We start from the raw sequence: 24400 nt of genomic DNA on the forward strand, positions 1-24400 counted from the left end.
GATGCATTTCCCATATTCCTTTTCATCGAGAAATGCTGTTACGTAACCGTCTCCACGTTCTGGGACCACTCACATCAGTCTGTAATTAGAGGGCTTGGGAGGCCTGCCATTTTGCAGTCTTCTCTCACTAAGCAGAAGGTTCTGTAAGCAATCATTGTAGTGTGTTTAGTTGTCTGTCCTAGTGGCTCAATTAGGACTGGCATAGAATGCTTCCTTGCTTTTTGCTGTATAAAGTGGCCCTGTGTTTATCTTCCTGACGACTTCAATGATCCTGTGGTGGCTTTACCTCTAAAAAGTTAATAAAGGAGACTGATTAATAGCATAGATGTCTTGGGCAGCAAAACTCTCTTTTCAAGTGTCAGAAAGGTTTAGTGAGGGTGTTCTAATTTGGGGATGCCTAGTGCAAAGGTTTTTAAGCTTTGGAGGAGGAGAGAAAGGGCACAGCATCCTTCTCCCAAGGGCAGTTCAAGTTGCAACCAGGTCTGACTCTGCTGGACCACTGAGACTGGATGAGAAAGCAGGCCTTCATGGCAGCAGAGATATTGGGTTGGCCGAAAAAGTTAATTCAGGTTTTTCTGTAAGATGTTACAGAAAAATTTAAACAAACTTTTTGGCCAACCCAATATTCAGCAAGTGTTTAGAGCTACTGGAGGGTAGGTGTTTTAGGTGGTTCCATAAGGTGAAGACTCTACTGTGGGTCCCAGCAGATAAAGGATGAATCATGGGAGGCCCCATTTTGGAGCCTGGCAGAAACTTTGGTTACCTTTGGTTGGGGTGGAACAGGTACAATGGCCAGGCCCATCGAAGTTGACTGCTTTAGGAGGGAGAGGAGGCAGGCAAAGCACTGCTATGTGCCAGCTTTGAGCAGGCAGTGTCAGCCCTTCTCCTGGTTAAAAATACCACTTCTTAACAGTAACTTGTTTATCCTGAGTCTCCTTATGTAGTATCATCCCAAGGGGAACTAAAAGAATTAGGATAAGCCACTAAGATGTCAATAGTAATGACGATGATCGTTAATATTTATTGGAAATTAGTTTCTGCCTACCTGGGTGGTGATCCTATTTTCATTTTACAGAAAAGAAAATAAGTCTCAGAGAAACTGATTTGTTTGCCCGAAGTCACACAGCTTCTCAGTGGCAGAGGAAGGATTTAAAGTCAGGTCATTCTGACTCCAAAGTGTATGTTCTTTAGGCCCTAAGAGGATGCCTCTAAGGAAAGCACGTGTGTGTGTGTCCATTCCTGTCCTGCAGGTCACTTGGGAAGAAAGGTCAGGGTGGATCAAAGGCCACTAAAGTGTCCTGAGGAGGATGGAAGCAGATTCTTCCTTGGTGAGGAATTCGTACCGGCTAGTAAGATCCTATGTGGTGTTCTGAGAGAACACAGAGAATGTGGAATCAGGAAACCAAGACTCCTCCAAAGTTGGTGTGTGACTTTTAGCAAGTCATCCAACTCTGAGTCAGCCTTGATTCTTGTCCTATAAAATGAGGATAACAACACCTACTAGATCAGTTTCTCAGACTTTTCCTAAGAATAAGCTGATGCAGTTGTGTACCCAAGTTTAGTAATAAACATAATGTTTTGTTGTTTGCAAAGGAACATTTTGCATATCAGTTATTTAAAACCTTGTGGCTCAGAGGTTAAAGCATCTGCCTGCAATGCGGCAGACCTGGGTGCAGTCCCTGGGTCGGGAGATCCCCTAGAGAAGGAAATGGCAATCCACTCCAGTATTCTTGCCTGGAGAATCCCATGGGCGGAGGAGCCTGGTGGGCTACAGTCCGCGGGGTCGCATAGAGTCAGACACCACTGAGCAACTTCACTTTCACTTTTACAGGATAACGAAGATTTTTAGATGGGAAACAATATCCAGTGCTTTACTATTTTATGTTTAATTATTTACAACTAGCTCTTATTAGAGCAAGCCTATTGCTTGTTCTGCTTTATTTTTGTTGTTTTTTAAATAGTAGTCTTATTTGCAAAAGGGATTTTAGGTTTTTTGTTTCTAAACTGAGTTAATTCAGGTCTTGAAATACAGGCAAAGAAAGAAGAAGGTGAAGAACACCTGTAGCATTCTTCACCCAGCTCTTATGATTGTTAGCATCTTGGTGTACTGAGCCGATCATTAAGATCTCAGGTCCTGATAACTGCATTGGTGCTTTTTATTATCAATGTTATGTGTAAACTCAGTTTCTGTACCTACCTGGAGGCTGGAAAAAACTTGTAAAGAAATATTAATCATTTTAGTCAAGGTGATTTTTTATGGGTCACAGAAATTGTTTTTATGAGTTTGCTTCTGCCTCTCCTATTAGACATCTTTGTTGAATAAATTGTTAATGAACTAATTAAAAGAGACCGGGAGCCTACGGTGGGGCCCTAACAGAAAGTAAACTTCTCTTCTCGCTGGTTAGCTCATGGGAACCAAGGGCCGTTCCAAACTGTGGGCTTCCTTAGATATTCTTAGCGGTAAAACCTTCCTACCATGTATATTAGAATTATGGTTTCTCCAGGATAAACTACTTACCAAATACATTACAGTTGAAAACACTGCTCCTTCTTATACTTGGGATGCTGTACAGGGCATCTATGAACTTGGTTAGCTTTTAGGATTCAAGGAGAGGTGGTTCCCTGAAGACCTGCTTTGCTTTCATCAGAAACTCATGATGATTGCCTTTGTATTGGGTGAATGTATTTTATTGTTTCATTGGCAACAGAACTTGATCATGTTGGCCTGTTTTCTAGCCTGTAGGACTAGAGGACTAGAACCCTTTTCTATGTTCCGTTTCTATGTTCTGACTCTCAAGAAATGTTTCTGGCCAAATGCGATCAGAGCAACAGAATAAATAGCAGCCTAGCATGCTGCAGTCAGTCAATGGCGTCGCAAAGAGTCAGACACGACTATGTGACTGGACTGAACTGAACTGAACTGTCCTGTCTTGTCAGTTTCCCCAGGCAGAGTCTGCTCAAAAAGGACTTCTGGGGACTTCTCTTTCAGTCCAGTGTTTAGGACTCTGCACCTCCACTGCAGGGGGTATGGGTTTGATATCTGATTGAGGAAGGAGGATCCCATATGCTGTACAGTGCAGCCAAAAAATAATATAAATTATTTTGTTAAAATGTGCCAACAGATCATGTGTCTGGTGAGGTGCTTAAAAAAATAGATTAAAAAAAAAGGAACTTCTGTCCCTTGGAAATTTCTGGGCACTGGGAAGATCCCAACGGTCCTCTGGTAATCTACGGGTGACATGTTGCAGTGAACCCACAGATTAGGCATGAACAATTCCATTTCATACTTAGTTTTCTAGATTTATTGTCTACATCCTTACCCAGTACAAATTTGTCAAAAGTTTCATTTAGGAAATGTAACTGTCCTAAGAGATTTTGAAGAGAGATTTTGCTTGTGCCTAAAGCATATACGGTTTAATCCAACACCCCATTCCTTTGCCAAAACTTCACTTTTATGTCTCCACATGAGCAGGATATAACATGAATTGCTTCATTTCTTTTCATGACTTTGCCATTTCTTTTCTTCCTTGTAACTAAATTGTTGTATGGGTGGATTTTTTTTTAAACTCTTAGATATGCCCTTCTTTACGTTGTATAAGGGAGAATGTATTTTATTTGCCTGCTTATGTACTTTAAAGCAGCTTTATTAAGATATAATTAACATACAATAAAGTAGACATGTAATAAACAAAGATTTGCAAAGTTTTGACATGTCTGATTGTTTAGCTGCTCGGTGGTGTCCAGCTCTTTGTGACCCCATGGAATGCCATAACCACGCTTTCCTGTCCTTCACTATCTCCTGGAGTTTGTTCAAACTCATGTCCATTGGGTTGGTGATGCCATCCAACCATTTCATCTTCTGTTACCCCCTTCTCCACCTGCCCTCAATCTTTCCCAGCATCAAGGTCTTTTCCAATGAGTTGGCTCTTCACATCAGGTGGCCAAAGTATTGGAGCTTCAGCTTCAGCATCAGTCCTTTGACATGTTTGCATCCATGAGACTATCACCATAATCAAGATAATGAATCTATCCATCATCCCCAGCAGTTTCCTTGTGCTTCTTGGTAACCCGTTCATCCTGCCCTTTCTAATCCCTGCTCCAGCTTCCTTAGGCACACCCTGATCTGCTTTCTGTCACTGTACATTAGTTTGCATTCCCTACAATTTTATGTAAATGAATTCATACAGTATGTAATCTTTTTTTGGTCTGACTCCTTTCATGCAACTTAATTATTTTAATTCATCCATGTTGTGGATCACAACAAACTGTGGAAAATTCTTCAAGAGATGGGAATACCAGCCCACCTTACCTGCCTCCTGTGAAACCTGTATGCAGGTCAAGAAGCAGCAGTTGGAACTGAACATGGAACAACGGACTGGTTCCAAATAGGAAAAGGAGTACGTCAAGGCTATATATTTTCACCCTGCTTATTTTTAACTTACATACAGGATACATCATGTGAAATGCCAGACTGAATGAAGCACAAGCTGGAATCAAGATTGCCGGGAGAAATATCAATAACCTCAGATATGCAGATGATACCACCCTTATGGCAGAAAGTGAAGAGAATCTAAAGAGCCTCTTGATGAAGGTGAAAGAAGAGAGTGAAAAAGCTGGCTTAAAACTCAACATTTAAAAAACTAAGATCATGGCATCTGTTCCCATCACTTCATGGCAAATAGATGCAGAAACGATGGAAACAGTGCCAGACTTTATTTTCTTGGGCTCCAAAATCACTGCAGATGGTGACTGTAGTCTTAAAAGTAAAAGATGCTTGCTCCTTGGAAGAAAAGCTATGACCAACCTAGATAGCATATTAAAAAGCAGAGACATTACTTTGCTGACAAAGGTCTGTATGGTCAAAGCTATGGTTTTTCTGGTAGTCGTGTATGGGCGTGAGAGTTGGACCATAAGGAAGGCTGAGTGAGTGAAGGCGCTCAGTCGTGTCTGACTCTTTGTGACCCCGTGGACTGTAGCCCACCAGGCTCCTCAGCCCATGGGATTCTCCAGGCAAGAATACTGGAATGGGTGGCCATTTCCTTCTCCAGGGGATCTTCCTGACCCAGGGATCGAACCCAGGTCTCCTGCATTGCAGGCAGACGCTTTAACCTCTGAGCCACCAGGGAAGCCTGAAGAATTGCTGCTTTTGAGCTCTGGTGTTGGAGAAGACTCTTGAGAGTCTCTTGGACTGCAAAGAGATCAAACTAGTCAATCCTAAAGGAAATCAGTCCTGAACATTCACCGGAAGAACTGCTGCTGAAGCAGAAGCTCCAATACTTTGGCCACCTGATGCGAAGAGCTGACTCATTAGAAAAGACCTTGATGCTGGGTAAGATTGAAGGCAGGAGAAGGGGATGACAGAGGACAAGACGGTTGGATGGCATCACCGACTCAATGGACATGAGTTTGAGTAAGCTCCAAGAGATGGTGACGGACAGGGGAGTCGGGTCTGCTGCAGTCCATGGGGTTGCAAAGAGCGGACACCACTGAGTGAGTGAACAAGAACAACAAATCCATGTTGTAATGTGTAGGAATAGTTCATTCCTTTTAATTGCTGAATAGTGTTCCACTGTATGAAATATCACGGTTTGCTTATCCATTTGTCTGTTGATAGAGATTTGGATTGTTTCCATTTTTTGGCTATGAAAATAAAGCTGTTAGAACTTGTGGTTGCCAAAGGGGAGGAGCAATAAGGGAAGGATGTTTTGGAAGTTTGGGATTAGCAGATGCAAACTGTTGTATATAAGATGGATAAAGAACAAGGTCCTACTATATGGTACATGACTTAGTGACTGAGCAACAGCTATATGGCACAGAGAACTATATTCAATATCCAGTACTAAACCATAATGGAAAAGAATATGAAAAGAATATACATAATCAAATCGCTTTGCTGCACAGCAGAAACTAACAGAACATTGTAAATCAACTGTACTCAATAAATTAAAAGAAAGCTGTTACAGGCATTCACGTATAGGTCTTTGTGTGGTCAGATGCTTTCTTTTCACTTGGGTAAACTCCTAAATATCTGAATCATTTAGGTCTGTATTTAACTTTTTAAGAAATTGCCAAACTATTATCTGAAATGATTCTGCCATTTTACATTCCCACCAGTGGTGTATGAATGTTTCAGTTCCTCTACATCCTCACCAACACTTGATATTGTCAGTATTTTAAATTTTAGCCATTTTCAGTTCAGTTCAGTCACTCAGTCGTGTCCGACTCTTTGCGAACCCATGAATCACAGCACGCCAGGCCTCCCTGTCCATCACCATCTCCTGGAGTTCACTCAGACTCACGTCCATTGAGTCCGTGATACCATCCAGCCATCTTATCCTCAGTCGTCCCCTTCTCCTCCTGCCCCCAATCCCTCCCAGCATCAAAGTCTTTTCCAATGAGTCAACTCTTCGCATGAGGTGGCCAAAGTATTGGAGTTTCAGCTTTAGCATCATTCCTTCCAAAGAAATCCCAGGGTTGATCTCCGTCAGAATGGACTGGTTGGATCTCCTTGCAGTCCAAGGGACTCTCAAGAGTCTTCTCCAACACCACAGTTCAAAAGCATCAATTCTTTGGCGCTCAGCTTTCTTCACAGTCCAACTCTCATATCCATACATGACCACAGGAAAAACCATAGCCTTGACTAGACGGACCTTTGTTGGCAAAGTAATGTCTCTGCTTTTGAATATGCTATCTAGGTTGCTCATAACTTTTCTTCCAAGGAGTAAGCGTCTTTTAATTTCATGGCTGCAATCACCATCTGCAGTGATTTTGGAGCCCCCCAAAATAAAGTCTGACACTGTTTCCATGTCTATTTCCCATGAAGTGATGGGACTGGATGCCGTGATCTTCGTTTTCTGAATGTTGAGCTTTAAGCCAGCTTTTTCACTCTCCTCTTTCACTTTCATCACGAGGCTTTTTAGTTCCTCTTCACTTTCTGCCATAAGGGTGGTATCATCTACATATCTGAGTTTATTGATATTTCTCCCAGCAATCTTGATTCCAGCTTGTGTTTCTTCCAGTCCAGCGTTTCTCATGATGTACTCTGCATAGAAGTTAAATAAGCAAGGTGACAATATAGAGCCTTGACGTACTCCTTTTCCTATTTGGAACCAGTCTGTTGTTCCATGTCCAGTTCTAACTGTTGCTTTCTGACCTGCATACAGATTTCTCAAGAGGCAGGTCAGGTGGTCTGGTATTCCCATCTCTTGAAGAATTTTCCACAGTTTATTGTGATCCACACAGTCAAAGGCTTTGGCATAGTCAATAAAGCAGAAATAGATGTTTTTCTGAAACTCTCTTGCTTTTTCAATGATCCAGTGGATGTTGGCAATTTGATCTCTGGTTCCTCTGCCTTTTCTAAAACCAGCTTGAACATCCGGGAGTTCACAGTTCACGTATTGCTGAAGCCTGGCTTTGAGAATTTTGAGCATTACTTTACTAGCATGTGAGATGAGTGCAATTGTGCAATAGTTTGAGCATTCTTTGGCATTGCCTTTCTTTGGAATTGGAATGAAAACTGACCTTTTCCAGTCCTGTGGCCACTGCTGAGTTTTCCAAATTTGCTGGCATGTTGAGTGCAGCACTTTCACAGCATCATCTTTCAGGATTTGAAACAGCTCCACTGGAATTCCATCACCTCCACTAGCTTTGTTCATAGTGATGCTTTCTAAGGCCCACTTGACTTCACATTCCAGGATGTCTGACTCTAGATTAGTAATCACATCATCATGATTATCTGGGTCGTGAAGATCTTTTTTTTTTTTTTTAATTTTATTTATTTTTTTATTTTTTAAATTTTAAAATCTTTAATTCTTACATGCGTTCCCAAACATGTTTGTGAAGATCTTTTTTGTACAGTTCTTCCGTGTATTCTTACCACCTCTTCTTAATATCTTCTGCTTCTGTTAGGTCCATACCATTTCTGTCCTTTATCGAGCCCATCTTTGCATGAAATGTTCCCTTGGTATCTCTGATTTTCTTGAAGAGATCTCTAGTCTTTCCCATTCTGTTCTTTTCCTCTATTTCTTTGCATTGATCGCTGAAGAAGGCTTCCTTATCTCTTCTTGCTGTTCTTTGGAACTCTGCATTCAGATGCTTATAGCCATTTTAGTAAGTGTGTAATATGATTTTGATTTGCATTTCCCTAATGATCAGTGTTGTTGAGCATTAGTTCATGTACTTATTTGCTATCTGTATAATATCTGTTCACATCTTTTGCTTGCTATTTGATTGGATCGTTTTTCTTCATATTAGTGAGTTTTGAGAGTTTTTTGGTATATTCTAGATAGAAGTCATTTATCCTATATATACTTTAAAATATTTTCTTTCATTCTGTGGCTTGTCTTCTCATTCTCTCAACACTGTATTTCAGGGACTTCTCTAGTGATCCAGAGGTTAATGGACCTACACTTGCAATGTAAGCAGTGTGGGTTGACCCATCTTTGTGAAACTTAGATCCTACATTCTGTGTGGTGCATCCAGAAAACAAACAAACAAACAAATCAACAAACAAACCGAAAACCCAGTGTATTTCAAAGAGCAGAAGTTACTGTTTTTGATGAAATTCAATTTGTGCTTTTATGGGTCATGCTTTGGTGTTATAGCTAAGAAATCTTTGTCTAATGTAAAGTTACAAGGGATTTCTCCTACGTTTCCTCCAGAATGTTAAATTTTGCATTTAGTTCTATGTTCCATCTTGATTTAATTTTTGTCCAGTGTGCAAGGTATGGGTTGAAGCTTTTTTTGTTTGTTTAATTGTTTCAGTACCATTTATTGACAAGACTGTCCTTTCACTGGTGAGTTCCCTGGAACCTTCTTTGAAAATTATTTGTTGTCCATATATGTGTCTTTACACCAATACACTAAATTGTTTCGAATACAGGAGTTTCATGATAAAATCTGAAAATCAGGTAGTGTTTGTTCTCCAACTCTATTCTTCTTGCCAGCTAGTATTTTTTATTTCTGAGAATTTTGTTCTTAGGTCTAGACTATTAGAGCGAGAGTACTAATTACAATGAACAATAACTTTCATTTTGTTTGCCAAGACTGATAACTATTCAAAGAGTCAGCAAGAGCAATGAAATCAGATCTGGTTCTGAAACATGGTTCTATCACTGATTAACTGTGTGACTCTGGTCCAGTTACTTATCATCTGAAAGTCTCAGGCTCCTCTGCTGTAAAATAGGATGATACCATTTACCTCATAGTATTATTTTAGGAACAAATTAGAAAATATACAAATCTTTGATATAATTTTTACTTAATATATGTTAATTTAGTTTTAAAAATTAATGCAATAAAATATATAGTATTCAGTTACCTAAGGCAGATATAATCAAAATGTCTTTGGCATTCTCATTTCTCTTATTTTATCTTTTTTTTGGCCATATGACTTGCAGGATCTTAGCCCTTACCAGGGATCTAACTGGGCCCCAGCAATGAGAGTAGGAGTCATAACCACTGGACCACCAGGAAATTCCTATATTTTATCTTCATTGTAAAGTCTTTTGAGTGATTATTATTTAGTTTCAAGAATTATATATAGATTTGAGGTTTGAATTTGAAACATTTTTAGATAGAGCAAAATGTACTAGTGTTTCTCATACCTCTGTGTTACATTCAGATGGATGGGTTAAAATACCAACAGAGGTGGTTGAATGAGGTTATTCAGTGCTGGGGGAGTGTAGAGGCAGAGATAAACCATCAGTTTTGAGACATAGAATATTCCAGCCAAGAAAAATCTGGTTCTGTGGGAGCACACATGCGTGGAAGATGAATAACGATTGTAAATCTGAATTTTTCTTTGATGGTGACTTGGGGTAGACATTGACCTGTCTCTCCTATGTCTAGGTGAAGGTAAAACTTGAGTTTTCACTGAAAATTGAATTAAGCAATATTTTAAAAAATCTTCCATATATCATAAGAAAAAGATGAATAACTGAATTTGGAAATGGATAAAGGATATATACAGGGAGTTTGAAGTTGAAGCCAGAATTTTTAGTAGACATATGAAAAGAATCTTAACCTCGCTTGTATGTAGTGAAATATAAATCAAAGCTTCAATGGAATAACATGTTAGGTACATCATATTGGCAAAGAGTAATAAGGTTGGTAATAGCAAATATTGGCAAGGATGTCAGGGAAAGTAACTAATTAACTTGTGACTGGTGGGAGTATAAATTGGTAAACCATTTTTGAAAGCTATTTGGCAATACCTAATAAAGTTGAACATGCATATTCCCTGAGACCCAGCTCTTTCTTTTCTTGGTGTTTACTCTAGGGGAATTCTCATACATATTCTGGGAGATCCATGGACAGAATGTCATCCTTTCTCATAGTAAAGAATAAAAAACTGCCTAACCTGTCTCTCTGCCTTTCTCTCCCTTTCTCTGTCTCACACACATACACATAGCGAGTTATTTCCTGAACCATTTATAAGTCACAGTACTCATGACATTTACCTCTAACGCTGTTTTTTAAAAAAACAGAGTTCTAAAGCAGATGTAAAAAAATGTTAACGTGTTTGATTTTGCTGGTGGGACATATAGATCCGGTATTTTCTATTCTTCTCTGTATTTGTGAGCTGTTAAAAAGAAATATGATTTTTGTTTCCCTTGTTTGCTTTTTTTCTTCTTTAAAATTTTCTTTTAATTTCTCACTTAAGACTAAGTGAGAGATTCAGACCAATCTTTACCTTTCTGTATCTTGTTTGATTTAAATCTTTAATGTGTCTTTGGCTCTTTTCCTCACATGATTTGATGTATCTCCAAGGTACTTATTTTGTGTCCAGAGTTCTTTAGACATTTGTTTGCTCCTGCTCATCTCCGCTCAATATACATAAGCTGGTTAGTTATTTCTCCACCCCTTTGGTAGTAGTGGGGATTTGAGTTGATGATTGGAACTTAACTTCTGTGTTTCATGACAGGAAAGCTTTGTAGAGGTTTTTTTCTTGTTTTTTTTTTTTTTTTTTTTTTAATATTGTGCTATTTGCCTGTCTTGGTATTTAAGATATTTCTGTGTAGGGAGGGATGTTTGTTTTAGTGTACGACAGATACGTACAATGAAGATTAGATCATACACTTCTCACTAGAATTTCCAAAGAATTGTAATAAACAATTCTTAATCTTCAAAAGAGAGGCTTGTGGTGTCCCCTCAGTTGGCCTGCCTAACACACTGTTGTTTAGCTGCCAGAGTGACTCTCTGGCCATGTCAAGCTCACTTTACATGGACATGCTTCTAGTTCCCCGTTTTGTTTCATCTGCTTCTTTGGTAAACAGATGACAGAAACTTCCTCTGCCTGATCCTTCTATGACATGCTGCAAATTTAGCTCAGACGCCAGCTGGCTGTGTGTGTCTTTGGCTATTCATAGAAAGGGAGGGTTTAACCTTCCTTCCTTCTGAAGAAACCTGAATTTTTTCCATGAGTCTGAATCTGTTTGCCAAGGGCTATTTGGAATTGAAGCTCCTAGAGAATAGAAAAAGCTCTGCCTTTTTGTGAACTTGAACAATCTTTTTAAAAAACTACATTGATAATTTATTTCTTTTAAAAAATTATTTTAATTGGAGAATAATTACTTTACAATGCAGTGATGGTTTTTGCCATACATCAACATGAATTAGCCAAAGGTATACACGTGTCCCCCCAATCCTGAACCTCCCCCCCACCTCCCTCCCCAACCTATCTCTCTGGGTTGTCCCAGAGCACCAACCTTGGGTGCCCTGCTTCATGCATCAAACTTGCACCGCTCATCTATTTCACATGTGGTAATATACATGTTTCAGTGCTTCTCTCAAATATCCCACCCTCACCTTCTCCTGCTGAGCCCCAAAGTCTGTTCTTTACATCTGTGTCTCCTTTGCTGCCTTGCATGTAGGATCATCAGTACTGTCTTTCTAAATTCCATATATATGCATTCATAAACAGTATTTGTCTTTCTCTTTCTGACTTACTTCACTCTGTATAAATAGGCTTCCGGTTCATTCACCTCATTAGAACTGACTCAAATACATTCCTTTATGTATTTATGTATCCTCAAATACATTACTTTTCCTGAGTTTTATATATGTACCACAACTTCCTTATCCATTCATCTAGGTTGCTTCCATGTCCTAGCTATTGTAAATAGTGCTGCAGTGAACACTGGGGTACATGTGTCTCTTTCAATTGTGGTTTCCTTGCTGTGTATGCCCAGCAGTGGGATTACTGGGTATATGGGAGTTCTATTCCCGGTTTTTAATGAATCTCCACAATCTTTTCCATAGTGGCTGTACCAGTTTCAATTTCCACCAACAGTGTAAGAGGGTTCATTTTTCTCCACACTCTCTCCAGCATTTATTGTTTGTAGACTTTTGGATGATGGCCATTCTGACTGGTGTGAGATGATAACTTATTATGGTTTTGATTTGCATTTCTCTAATACTGAATGATGTTGAGCATCTTTTCGTGTATTTATTAGCCATGTGCATGTCTTCTTTGGAGAAATGTCTGTTTAGGTCTTTTTCTTACTTTTTGATTGGGTTTTTTGTTTTTCTGGTATTGAGCTGCATGAACTGCTTGTATATTTTTGAGATTAATGCTTTGTCAGTTGTTTCATTTGCTATTATTTTCTTCCATTCTGAGGTTGTGTTTTCACCTTGCTTACAGTTTCCTTCATTATTCAAAGCTTTTTATATTTAATTGGGTCCCATTTGTTTATTTGTGTTTTCATTACTCTGGGAGATGGGTCATGGAAGATCTTGCTGTGATTTATGTTGGAGAGTGTTCTGCCCATGTTTTCCTCTAAGAGTTTTATAGTTTCTGATTTTACGTTTAGGTCTTTAATCCATTTTGAGTTTATTTTTGTGTTTATTTCTGATATGTGCTTGCTTTTGAGTTGTTTTCTCCTCTGTGTTCCTGGGTGTTGTAAAGACCTACACAACCATTTATTAAGTGTTAGTCATCTCAGAAAGTCCACTTGGACAACAGATAGAATGTATGCAAATGGTGCAAAACGTGTAGCTTGGCTACAATGCCTGAAGGCTACTCTTGTCCTAGTCTGGTCCTGGATTCTAGTTTTGATCCAGAAACTACCCCAAGGAAGCCTATAAAATATCAGCTGGGCTCTGTGACTGAACTGGAAGTCTGGCTCAGGGCTTCCAAAGTTCATATTGAGCAGGAGCCAGTAGGGCTTCTTGAGAGTCCTGGGCAAAATGTGTTCATGTCCCAGTTCAAGAGAGATTTTTTTCTTGTCCGTTTAGACTTTTTGCGCCAGGCTTGGTCAGAATTGAACAGGTTTTGGGACAATATTTACTACAGCATTAGGCTCAGTGGGATTCCCTCGTGGCTCAGATGGTTAAGAATCTGCCTGCAGTGCAGGAGATCTGGGTTTGATACCTGGGTCAGGAAGATCCCCTGGAGAAAGATGGCAACCCACTCTAGAATTCTTGCCTGGAGAATTCCAGGGACAGAGGAGCCTGGTGAACTACAGTCTATAGCGTTGCAGAGTCTGATATGATTGAGTGACTAACACTTTGTCTCAGTGCATGTGGTAATTTTCATAAATCTTTTAACATCACAAATATCAAATTACCATGTCCCTGCTTTTTATTTTTTTTCTGATGTCTTAAATTTGCAAACTAGTTACTGGATGTAAGTGTCTTTATGGTGATGGTTGGATGTTTCAAATTTTGTATTTCTATTAACAACATCTATCACAGTGTCTGGAAGATAATACCTTCTCAATATATGTCTGTACCTAGAAAATATGGCTGAATATATGGTGGTAAAACATATTCCAAAGTCACTGTCCTAACTTTATCCTTCTTCAATTTTTTTCAGCTCTTCTGTTTTCATCTCTCTTAAAATCAAAGTCTTAGGTGGTTTCTAACATCATTTGTACTGCTTCCTATAATTCTTCCTTCATACCTGTTCCCCTAAATTTTGTTCAGTCAAAAATACATAAGGCTTTATTTTCTCCCTTGGGCTTTGTCCTTCATGTTTAAATGATTTTAAACATTGTTTGTATCGCCATCTGATTCTTCTATTATATCAAGCTCTTGCTGGTTGGTATGCCTGCTGACCCTGGCTTATGGGAAATTAGTTGTTTCTACATAGGTCTGTGGTTTGTGAGCTCACTTTCAGTGAAGTTTTAGTCTGTGGGAATCCTGGGTTATCTGGATCAAGGACACATCTCTCTAGATAGATGTTTTTTCTTCTTGGCACCATCAGGGTATTCTTGGCCTAGAACCAATTTTTATAACTATTTTCCAGCTCAAAAGTTTCTAGACTATATAGGGGGCTTCCTAGGTGGTGCTAGTGATAAAGAATCTGACAATGCAGGAGACAGAAGAGATGTGGGTTTGATCCCTGGGTTGGGAAGATTCCCTGGGGTAGGAAATGGCAATCTGCTCCAGTATTCTTCAAATCCTGAAACCACAGGAGGGCAGACTCTGGGGATACACATGCTCAGTGGAGACACTTTTATTCTTCCACTAAGAATCTAGGCCAAGGCATTGCTTTGCCATCTGCCCAGGGAGTGTTTAGCTTTTTCTGGAGCCCACCATTGTTCTTTAGGAATCTTTCTTCAAGACCACTTTCTAGGTCTTCCAGTTTCAGTTCTCCACCTCACCTTCCATCCCAGAGCGAGTGTTCAGTCCCAAGCCCCTGGAGTACGGCTTCTCCCAGCAGGGTAATGAGCCCATGTGCTTCCAGCTTTGGTTCTCAGTTTATTCCTTGTTTCTTGCCCCAGACCATTTAACTTTTGCAAGCTCATTTAAATGAACATTTACTATGTATTTGTCATGTTTTCCCCAGAATTTCTTAGGGATTATAAGGGAAAGTTTTTTTGACTATCAAGGCAACTTCTATGATGATGTCCTCGCTTCCATTTTTTTGGTTTGTTTTTTAATTTTATGTTTAAATTCCTTTTTCATTACTCAGATCTTTTGCTCTTGGTAGATGTACACCCTACATTTTGTAAGCAAGGTTTCTGTGTGTGGGCTACGACCCATAGGACACAAAAGGATGACTGCTGATGTCTCCTAGACATCTGGAACAGAGGCTAACAAACTAAAGTCCTATAATCTGTTTTTAATTGGATAATAATTGCTTTACAGTGTTGTGTTGGGCAAGTCATACAGCATATCCAAGGGCTCAGAGTCCATATCTTTTAAATGGTGGTAGCAAGGCTTAACAACAAAGTTCTGAAAGATGTGTCTCCCCTGGTACGGATGTTATAAGATTTAAGTAATAGAACAGATGAGAAAACATTATGAAAAAAAATTAAAAGCACTGCATCAGTACCAGATGGGTTTTGTTTCTTCTTTTAGATACCATAGGGATATCATTGGCCAATGACCTATTTTTACTAGTATTAGTATTAGCATTTTCTTTTCCCCTTGGTAGAAGGGAAAATGGTAGACGGTAGGAGAGGAGCCTTCCCTCTCCGTCTACCATTGCATCTCCTACTCCATTTATCTAGTTTATGACAAGTAGAGTGGCCTTTTACTTAGAGGAGGAACTGCAACTTCTGGCTGGTTTCACCTCGTTGGGTATGGTGATGGATGTGATTCTCTTATTCATCCCTCAACTTATGATCCTGTACATCACTCAGGTTCCTTGCTTGAGAGCAGGTGTTGGCAACCCTTGGTCAATAGTAGTAATGCATTGTTTTTTGGGTAAGGTCTTAATAACACATGAAATTGTTTATATGATTCTGCTGCTTCAGTGAACCGAAGAACTACTGCCTGAATATAGATCTTCTCTGCTGTTGCCTGTTTATGGCTTGTCACTGAAGGAGAGCATCAGTTGGCACAGGTGTTCAGAAAGCTATAGGAAACCTTTAAATGCATATTAAAAGAGGAAAAATAGGATTTATAATCAAGGAGTCTTTACAGCATGATCTTATATAACACACCCATATTATAATATAAAAACTTAAATTTGAACAAGTCATATCATAAAAGGACCTACCGGATGAGTAAAGCCTGTTATATAATGATGGACCAACCAGATTTGAATATTGGTATTTTTTGGCTTGTATTTGAGGCCAAGTTCTCAAACAGAGCATTGACTTTGCTTCAGGTCAAATTAAAGTCATAATTTGGGTTGGGTTAGTCCTTGTTTAAATAACTTAGGTGAGGTTTAATTTGTTGAACCAAACTCTGGAACCAGTTCAATTTATGAACGAACATATAATTATATAACTTTTATCCTAGGGCCCAATAGATACTTTTCAGTCATTACAGAGGATTCAAAGAGAATATAAAGCTAAAAAGGAAAGTGCTTGTAGAAACATCAGTAGAAGAAATAGAAGACATTTGTGAAAGTCTGATCTCAGTTATTTGTATAGTTCACTGGATAAATTAATACTTGATTCTCAAATAAGCAAATATGCTTTTAAACATTGAATCTTTATTTTCACAGAATGATATGGCAATAAGAGGGTTAACCATGGTTTTATATCTTACTGGATTTTCTAAGCCATAGTGTTACAATAGTGTTAGTGGCTCAGTCCTGTCCGATTCTGTGATTCCATGGGCTGTAGCCTGCTGGGCTCCTCCATTCATGGAATTCTCCAGGCAAGAATACTGTAGCGGGTTGCCATTTCCCTCTCCAGGGGATGTTCCCAACCCAGGGATTAAACCTGGGTCTCCTGCATTGCAGGCAATCTCTTAACTGACTAAGCTACCAGGGAAGTCCTTTTCTAAGGCATATCATTATCTAATATGGAATAGTAACGTGACTGCCCTACTTTCTCTTATATGTAGTGATTGCCTGCAGCGTACATAGACAACATAAATTCCCAGTTAATTCAAACCCACTCTTTTGACCCACTGAAAAGTTAGTTAATCTCTTCATAAAACCTGTTTACCAGACCTCCTAACAAATAGGCTGGCTTGAAGATCAGTTCTTGTTTTGTTCCCTGCCTACCATCTGTTTTAGATATTAGTCAGTCATGAAATGCCTAAAAGCTATAGCCTGAAAGAGACTGAGAGCAGAGGACCTGAACTGTCAGAAAACAAAATAACATCCTTGGGCTTCAAGGGCTACTAGGTATATTGTCTAATCAAGCAGTGATAGGAATGACGATTAAAATCAATAATGACTACAAATGTCAACGCTGAAGTGCATCCTAGTTTCTGGAGAAACCGCCAAGATGGTGCATAGGCTTTGGTTACCTTTGTTCTAGGATAGCTACTGAAAGTTTGTGGCAGAGGCCGTGCATGCAGACTAGTTGAGTTTGGTCAGTTTATGCTGAGCACCTAGTGTGGACTTTCCCTGTGGCTCTGCTGGTAGAGAATCCACCTGCAATGCAGGAGACCTGGCTTCGATCCCTGGGTTGGAAAGAGCCCCTGGAGAAGGGAACGGTTACCCACTCCAGTATTCTGGCCTGGAGAATTCCATGGACTATATAGTCCATGGGATTGCAATGAGTTGGACACGACTGAGTGACTTTCACTTCACTTCATTTCTTCACCTAGTATGGTGCTACTATAGGGAGAGAGGTAAGACCTGTTCTGTACCCTATGAGAGTTCTCAGTCTTCGAGGGAAGATGTTGTTACTGAACCAAACTTGGTTCTGCTCACCTGCGTGCAGTGAAGATAATCCGTTGATGCTGGATTGTGGTGAAGGAACATGCAGCGTTTATTGCAAGGCCAAGCAAGGAGTATGGGCGACCGATGCTCTAAACTCCTGAACTCCTTGATGGCTTTCAGGGAAAGGTTTTTAAAGTCAGGGTGATGGAGAGGGTTTTGGGGTGTATGATCAGCTTATAGCCATTCTTCTGGTTGGTTGGGGGTGAGGTAGTTGGGTGTCAGCATCCTCAACATTCTGGTTCCAACTTGTTTGGGATCTACATGCTTATGTCAGCATGCAGTTAACTTCTTCCTCTTGGTGGAGGTTTCAGTATCTGCAAAACAACTCAAGGATGTGGCTCAGGATATTATCTATAGCCCTTGAGGAGGAACTGAAGGTTCTAGATTTTGTTGAATGTCTGTATTATTTTCTCTTTTCTTTGTTCCTGCATTTTCTCATTTTGATTAAATTTGTTTTTTGAAACTAGGGGACAGCCTTGGAAGCTAAAGTTTTTCTACAAACGAGGCAGGTAGAGGACTTGGATGGGGGTTCTGTCCTGGGAAGGCTCCGTATCCCACAACTATCTATGCTGTGACAATAATGGCTACCACGGAGCACTTGCTGTGCATACACCAAGCCTCATACCTACCAAGGACTGACTTACTTACATTGTCTTGAATGCTTGTATCAGTCGTCTAGGGAGGTATTATCTCCAGTTTACAGATGGGGAAGCAGTATTTTTTTCCCCTGCCTGTTATCATGCTGCCTCACAGCTATGCAAAGGACTTAGTCTGGAATCTGACAGGTGAAGGTCTAATCTTGACTCGGCTATATACCTGTGGAGTCTTGAGGACATTTCTTAATTTATTCGAGCCATAGTTTCTCATCTGTACAACAGAGTTAGTAATAGCTGCCTCAGCTCTTAGCTTCAGTGTCAGCACCCTCAGAAAGGCCTTACTCAACCACTCTAAGGAATCTTATTCCCATCTTCACAGTCACTTGATCTCATTATCCTGTTTTAATTTTGTTATAGTCTTTATCACCATCTGAAAGGATCTCATGTGTCATTGGGTTACATGACTTTTATCAGCCTTCCCACTTGATGGTAAGTTTTATGAAGGCATGAAGTCATAGCCACCCCTCTGTCCCCAGAACCTGGTTCCTGACACACAGTAGGCATTCAATAAGCATTACATGAATGGGCAGTGGTCTAAGCAAGAGTAATGGAAAATAATTGTATTTATATTTCATGTCCTTGTGAATAGTTTCACTAGGTTTTCTTAGAAAGAAAATAAGTAATTGAAAGCTTTGAACTGTACTGTTAAGATAGGTAGAAGCTTTGAAATTTTTTTACCCATGCTGAAGATTTAAAGATAAATTATTTCATCATCCAGTGCATGATGGGCCATCCTTGACCTGAGCTGGGCTCTAATAAAAGGAGCAATGAGGCAAATACAACATACAGACACAAAAATGGGGATCTTTCCTTCATGTGACTAGGGGAGATGCTGAGAGAAATGTGTAACCAGCACTCATCTGAATAGATGTGTGGCCTTCACTCTCTCCCACAAGTAAGTGACATGTTATACTGTATCTACTAAAGGCACCTCCGGCTGGTACTGACTTGTTTATCTTTGCCATCGTTTCAGGATTCTGAGAAGCGAACCCCACTTCATGTGGCTGCGTTTCTGGGAGATGCAGAGATAATTGAACTCCTGATTCTGTCAGGTAAATATCAGCTGTACTTAAAAGTCAATGGCATGTGAAAATTTAAATAACCAATTTACTAGATTGACTGCTACAAAGAACCCAAACAAAGTTTCTTTATTGTGCTTGTGGACATTTATTTGGTCATTGATTTTGTCAGTAGACAAGGGACAATACAAGACATTCTTCTTATTGAAAAGTGACTTCTCCAGTAAAACTTTTTTATGTTGCTTTGAAAGTCTGATTCCTGACCATCTTAACAAGTAGTCAGGCCCAGTATTGTGGATGCATTCTGAACATTTGGATATCTGTTTCTTTCATTGTAAAAAATTAAAAATTAAAGAAGGGAAATGGATTCCTTTAAATCTACATGAATACGCATAGATATGTGTGTGTATTTACATATTTTTAAATTGCATTGGACAGGGAGGCCTGGCGTGCTGCAGTCCATGGGGTCACAAAGAGTCGGACGTGACTGAGTGACTGAACTGAACCGAAATTGCATTGCAAAACAGTACTATTTTGTTTAACTTAACCTCATGGAGGTTAGGTTAGATACATGACTATAATGTAATCAAAGCATAAAAATATGGGAAAAATGAAACATCAGTTTCTGGATAGTAGTTACCTCTGAGGAGATAAATAGAGTAAGAGATGTTTTCAGGGGAGGGTATAAAAGAGACAGTAATTCTGTAAAATGCTTCATTTTTAAAAAATTGGGAGTAAATATATGGCCAGCACATGTTGTGGTCATACTGGTCTTTGTGATACTGTTCTATTTATTTTTCTGTGTATTTTAAATATTTCATCAGATTTTAAAATGCCAGTGTTTTCATTTTTGGAAACCTATATACTTGGTGGGAATCCCAGGTGGCTCAGTGGTAAAGAATCTACCTGTCAATACAGGAGATGCAGAAGACGTGGGTTCGATCTCTGGGTCAGGAAGATCCGCTGGAGGAGGAAATGGCAACCCACTCCAGTATTCTTGCCTGGAAAATTCCCATGGACAGAAGAGCCTGGTGGGCTACAGTCCATAGGATTTCAATGAGTCGGACACGATTGCATGACTAAACAACACATAAGCACCTTTACTTGGTACATCTCACCCAAAACCAGCATGTGCTTTCTCCTTTGAGTATTTGCTGGACAAATCCCTGGAATGGATCTAAGCATGTGCGTGAGTCTCAGTGTGGATTATATGCAGGCTATCTGGCTTTCTTCTTCCTCCTTTTGGTTTCAGTTCAGTCGCTCAGTTGTGTCCGACTCTCTGCGAGCCCATGAATTGCAGCACGCCAGGCCTTCCTGTCCATCACCGACTCCCAGAGTTCACCCAAACTCATGTCCATCAAGTCGGTGATGCCATCCAGCCATCTCATCCTCTGTCGTCCGCTTCTCCTCCTGCCCTCGATCCCTCCCAGCATCAGAGTCTTTTCCAATGAGTTAACTCTTTGCATGAGGTAGCCAAAGTACTGGAGTTTCAGCTTTAGCATCAGTCCTTCCAATAAACACCCAGGACTGATCTCCTTTAGAATGGACTGGTTGGATCTCCTTGCAGTCCAAGGGACTCTCAAGAGTCTTCTCCAACACCACAGTTCAAAAGCTTCAATTCTTCAGTGCTCTGCTTTCTTCACAGTCCAACTCTCACATCCATACATGACCACTGGAAAAACCATAGCCTTGTCTAGATGGAACTTTGTTGGCAAAATAATGTCTCTGCTTTTCAATATGCCATCTAGGTTGGTCATAACTTTCCTTCCAAGGAGTGAGCGTCTTTTAATTTCATGGCTGCAATCACCATCTGCAGTGATTTTGGAGTCCCCCAAAATAAAGTCTGACACTGTTTCCACTGTTTCCCCATTTATTTGCCATGAAGTGGTGGGACCAGATGCCATGATCTTCGTTTTCTGAATGTTGAGCTTTAAGCCAACTTTTTCACTCTCCTCCTTCACTTTCATCACGAGGCTTTTTAGTTCCTCTTCACTTTCTGCCATAAGGGTGGTATCATCTGCATATCTGAGGTTATTGATATTTCTCCCAGCAATCTTGATTCCAGCCTGTGCTTCTTCCAGCCCAGCATTTCTCATGATGTACTCTGCATAGAAGTTAAATAAGCAAGGTGACGATATGTAGCCTTTACATACTCCTTTTCCTATTTGGAACCAGTCTGTTGTTCCATGTCCAGTTCTAACTGTTGCTTCCTAACCTGCATCTTGGTTTAGGGAGATTCAAATCTGGAGGAAATGCCACTGCCCAGAGACTATGCAAAAGGCCAATAATAAGGTTTTGCCTTTGTTTGCAGTAGTAAAGGGAAATTGTAGAATTCCAAAGTCAGCTATGCAAAGATAGGAACTGATACAGTATTGGAGCAGGTGTGGAGAACACTGAAGAAGAATGGTGTGTGATGCACAAGGAAGATTCACATTGCCCTTATTTTTGCTGTGGTTGTGTTCTTGAGGTAGCTTTTCTCAGGAAACAAGTATTCTATGCCTTGCAATGCTTGTGCTACATGCTTCTGACCGTCTCATGGAGGTTAGATTAGAATTCGTGGAGTACTTTTTGTGCTGTTGAGAACAGGCCTTCCTTCTGATAATTCTAAAGATGTTTCAAGGCTGTGTTCCAAACAATATGTAGTGCTTGGCACTGGCACAGTCTGTGGCTAAGAGCCAGTGTGCACCTGGCTGGTTGCCCCAGCAGTAGAAATTTGGCCCATAGAAAATTATAGGCAGAATTGGTGGAGGTGCAAGATAGACTTTTTTGATATGAGACCTAATGATCCCAGCAAACTCTACCTACCTTCCAAGTGTTGTTTTAAGACACAGCTCAGGGTTCTCAGAGGAATGTTTGGTTTATGACTGTGCAGATTTAGAACTTTGTCTTATATCCCCAGCTATCCTTTTTTTGGTGTTGGTTTGTTTGTTTTTCTACATTTGAAGGGGAAGGTTTTAATTCTTCAGCATGGAGGTGATCCATCTATTTTCTCCCAGGCATCTAGGGTCTGATAATCAAGAGACTTGGTTTCACCTCTCCTTTATGTGGGCATGGAGCACCCCAGCCTCTTTTAAACGGCTCATTCAGAGCCAGGAGAAACTGTTCTGTATCTCTTGATCTGTACACCTGTTTCCTTAGCCTGGTCATCTTGGAAGAATCACTGAGTTATTAATGCCTCTAGTATAATTTCAGGTGGCATATGCTATGGATTTTTTCCTCCTTCCCTCATGAACTTAGGAAGACTTAGGATACGGAAGAGAATTGTGAAGGTTCTTTAGGAATTTTACTCAACTGTGGAAACTTAGCAAACTCTTGAAATTCTCATGGTTTTAATTTCCCTGAAAGGGTCTTTATTCATTTTACATAGTATATTCCTAAGCAAATATCATTGCAAGAGCAGTGATTTCATCTCTAGACTTACATCTGGCAGCTGACCCTTTAGGGAATCCAACCAAGTTGTTTTCCAGTTTAATAATGAATGAGGTGCTAACGATTCCCATGTTGGACAAATCATTTGACTTTGCCAGAGTCTCCCATTACAGCTGTGTTCTCCATTGTTGTATTAACTTAACAGAGCATAGTGTAACTCAAGCCCACTAAATTCCTACTGACATTATCTTTTGTTAGCTAGGCACATGGAACCCTGAGTGTCTCTGAGTAGACAGCAAGGAATTCAGGCCTTGCAGAGTTCCTTTTGTTATAACTGCTTCTGGCTTTATTTTCACCACCTGCTTGTAGCTTCTGTTTTGGAACTGACCGAGTCAGGATTAAGGCAGAGAGAAGGTCAAGAGCTTGCTAAATCATTTGCCTGAAGATATATGAATGAGATCAGTGTGAACCAACTAGCTAAGAGACTAGTTCTGAGATATAGAGAGCAGAGCACACAGAGAAACAGCCATAGTAACAAGACCTTGTAGAGAAATTCTGGAAACACACAGGGTTAGAGAGAGAGTTCTGAGCTGAAGGAAGAAAACCGGGATTACACACCCTGTCACATGTGAGTGTTTGTGAGTTGTAACTATTAATTTAAAAAAATAAATTAGAATGTAGGCCACCAAACAAGTGGTATTCTTATGAAATTATTTCCTGTAATTTTTCAAAATGTGATTACCACTCCCAATGCAAATTGCCTCCAGAGCTGGTGGCAGGTCATTCTTTTGATTCTTTCATGCATAACAAATATTCATCCTTTGAGGTTGGATTTGATTTTTGGGGGGTCTAGAAAAAGAAGAGTAATTAAATGAGGCAATGCTGATTTTGGTCTCCAATGCAGTGTGATTATAAAGTAATGGGCCATTGGCTGATAGGCATATAAACTGGCCCCAAAGGCAACTCCAAGGGGAGTTTTTAAGATGTTTTGAGCAATTGCCACATATTTGGAATTATCATATACTCTTCTTAGGTCATTGCTTTGCAGGACAGTGCTCCTGGGCTATAATGAGATTTGGTCTGTTTGTTTTTTAAAAAATCAATAGCAAGCTGATCTCACTGTATTATAATCATATTTCATGTGATCTTTCTTTCATATTTATTTCTATAATTAAAAGCCAAACTTTGGCTTAAGAATCAATTGTTCTTGCTGGCCTATAAGATTTTTAGTCATTTGATCTATCTTTTTTCTTTGTCCTACTTGTTTCTAGATGACACTGTGAGAAGAACAGAAATATTGCCTCTGAAAATATGCTCAGAGTTCTCTTTGCTCCTATTATCTATGAAAATAAAATCAAGCGGTAGTAGGGATAAGATTTTTTTAAAAAGGTGTTTAATTTGTAATTAGATTTCATACCTGATAACTTTTAATTAGGTCTTGATTTCTGGAGAATCAGTATAACCTGGTGCTTTAAAAAAAAAATTTAAAAACGTGCTTGGGGGAAAAAGCATTTGCCTTTAAATCATTAGACATGCTGACTCTGTGTCCTTCAGTGCACAATGGTGCCTGACAGGCAGGTAAATAACATGAAGCTTCCTTTAGAAAATCAGTTATAAATATTCAACTCAAACCATCTGACATCTGCCTCTGACATGTAGACAAGACTTTCCGATAGACAGAGGAAGAGGATGAGGAAGCCAGTCTCACGAGATGACACTGATGAAATACACGTTCCCATTCAGATAACTCTGCTTTTGTCGTAATAATTTTGTGGTTCTGG

General features: G+C 39.7%; 1 protein-coding gene across 4 annotated transcripts in view; it reads left to right on the forward strand.

The window, feature by feature from the left end:
- The window catches only part of ANKRD44 (ankyrin repeat domain 44), a 314072-nt gene that overhangs the window by 148071 nt on the left and 141601 nt on the right, over window positions 1-24400 (forward strand). For all 4 annotated transcript variants that reach the window (XM_018061342.1, XM_018061357.1, XM_018061350.1 and 1 more), the window contains exon 3: window positions 19205-19283. In XM_018061342.1, coding sequence (XP_017916831.1) covers window positions 19205-19283 — 79 coding nt within the window. The remainder of the gene's footprint in view (window positions 1-19204; window positions 19284-24400) is intronic.

The sequence above is a fragment of the Capra hircus genome, chromosome 2 (genome assembly GCF_001704415.2).
Source record: "Capra hircus breed San Clemente chromosome 2, ASM170441v1, whole genome shotgun sequence".
NCBI classification, from domain to species: domain Eukaryota; kingdom Metazoa; phylum Chordata; class Mammalia; order Artiodactyla; family Bovidae; genus Capra; species Capra hircus.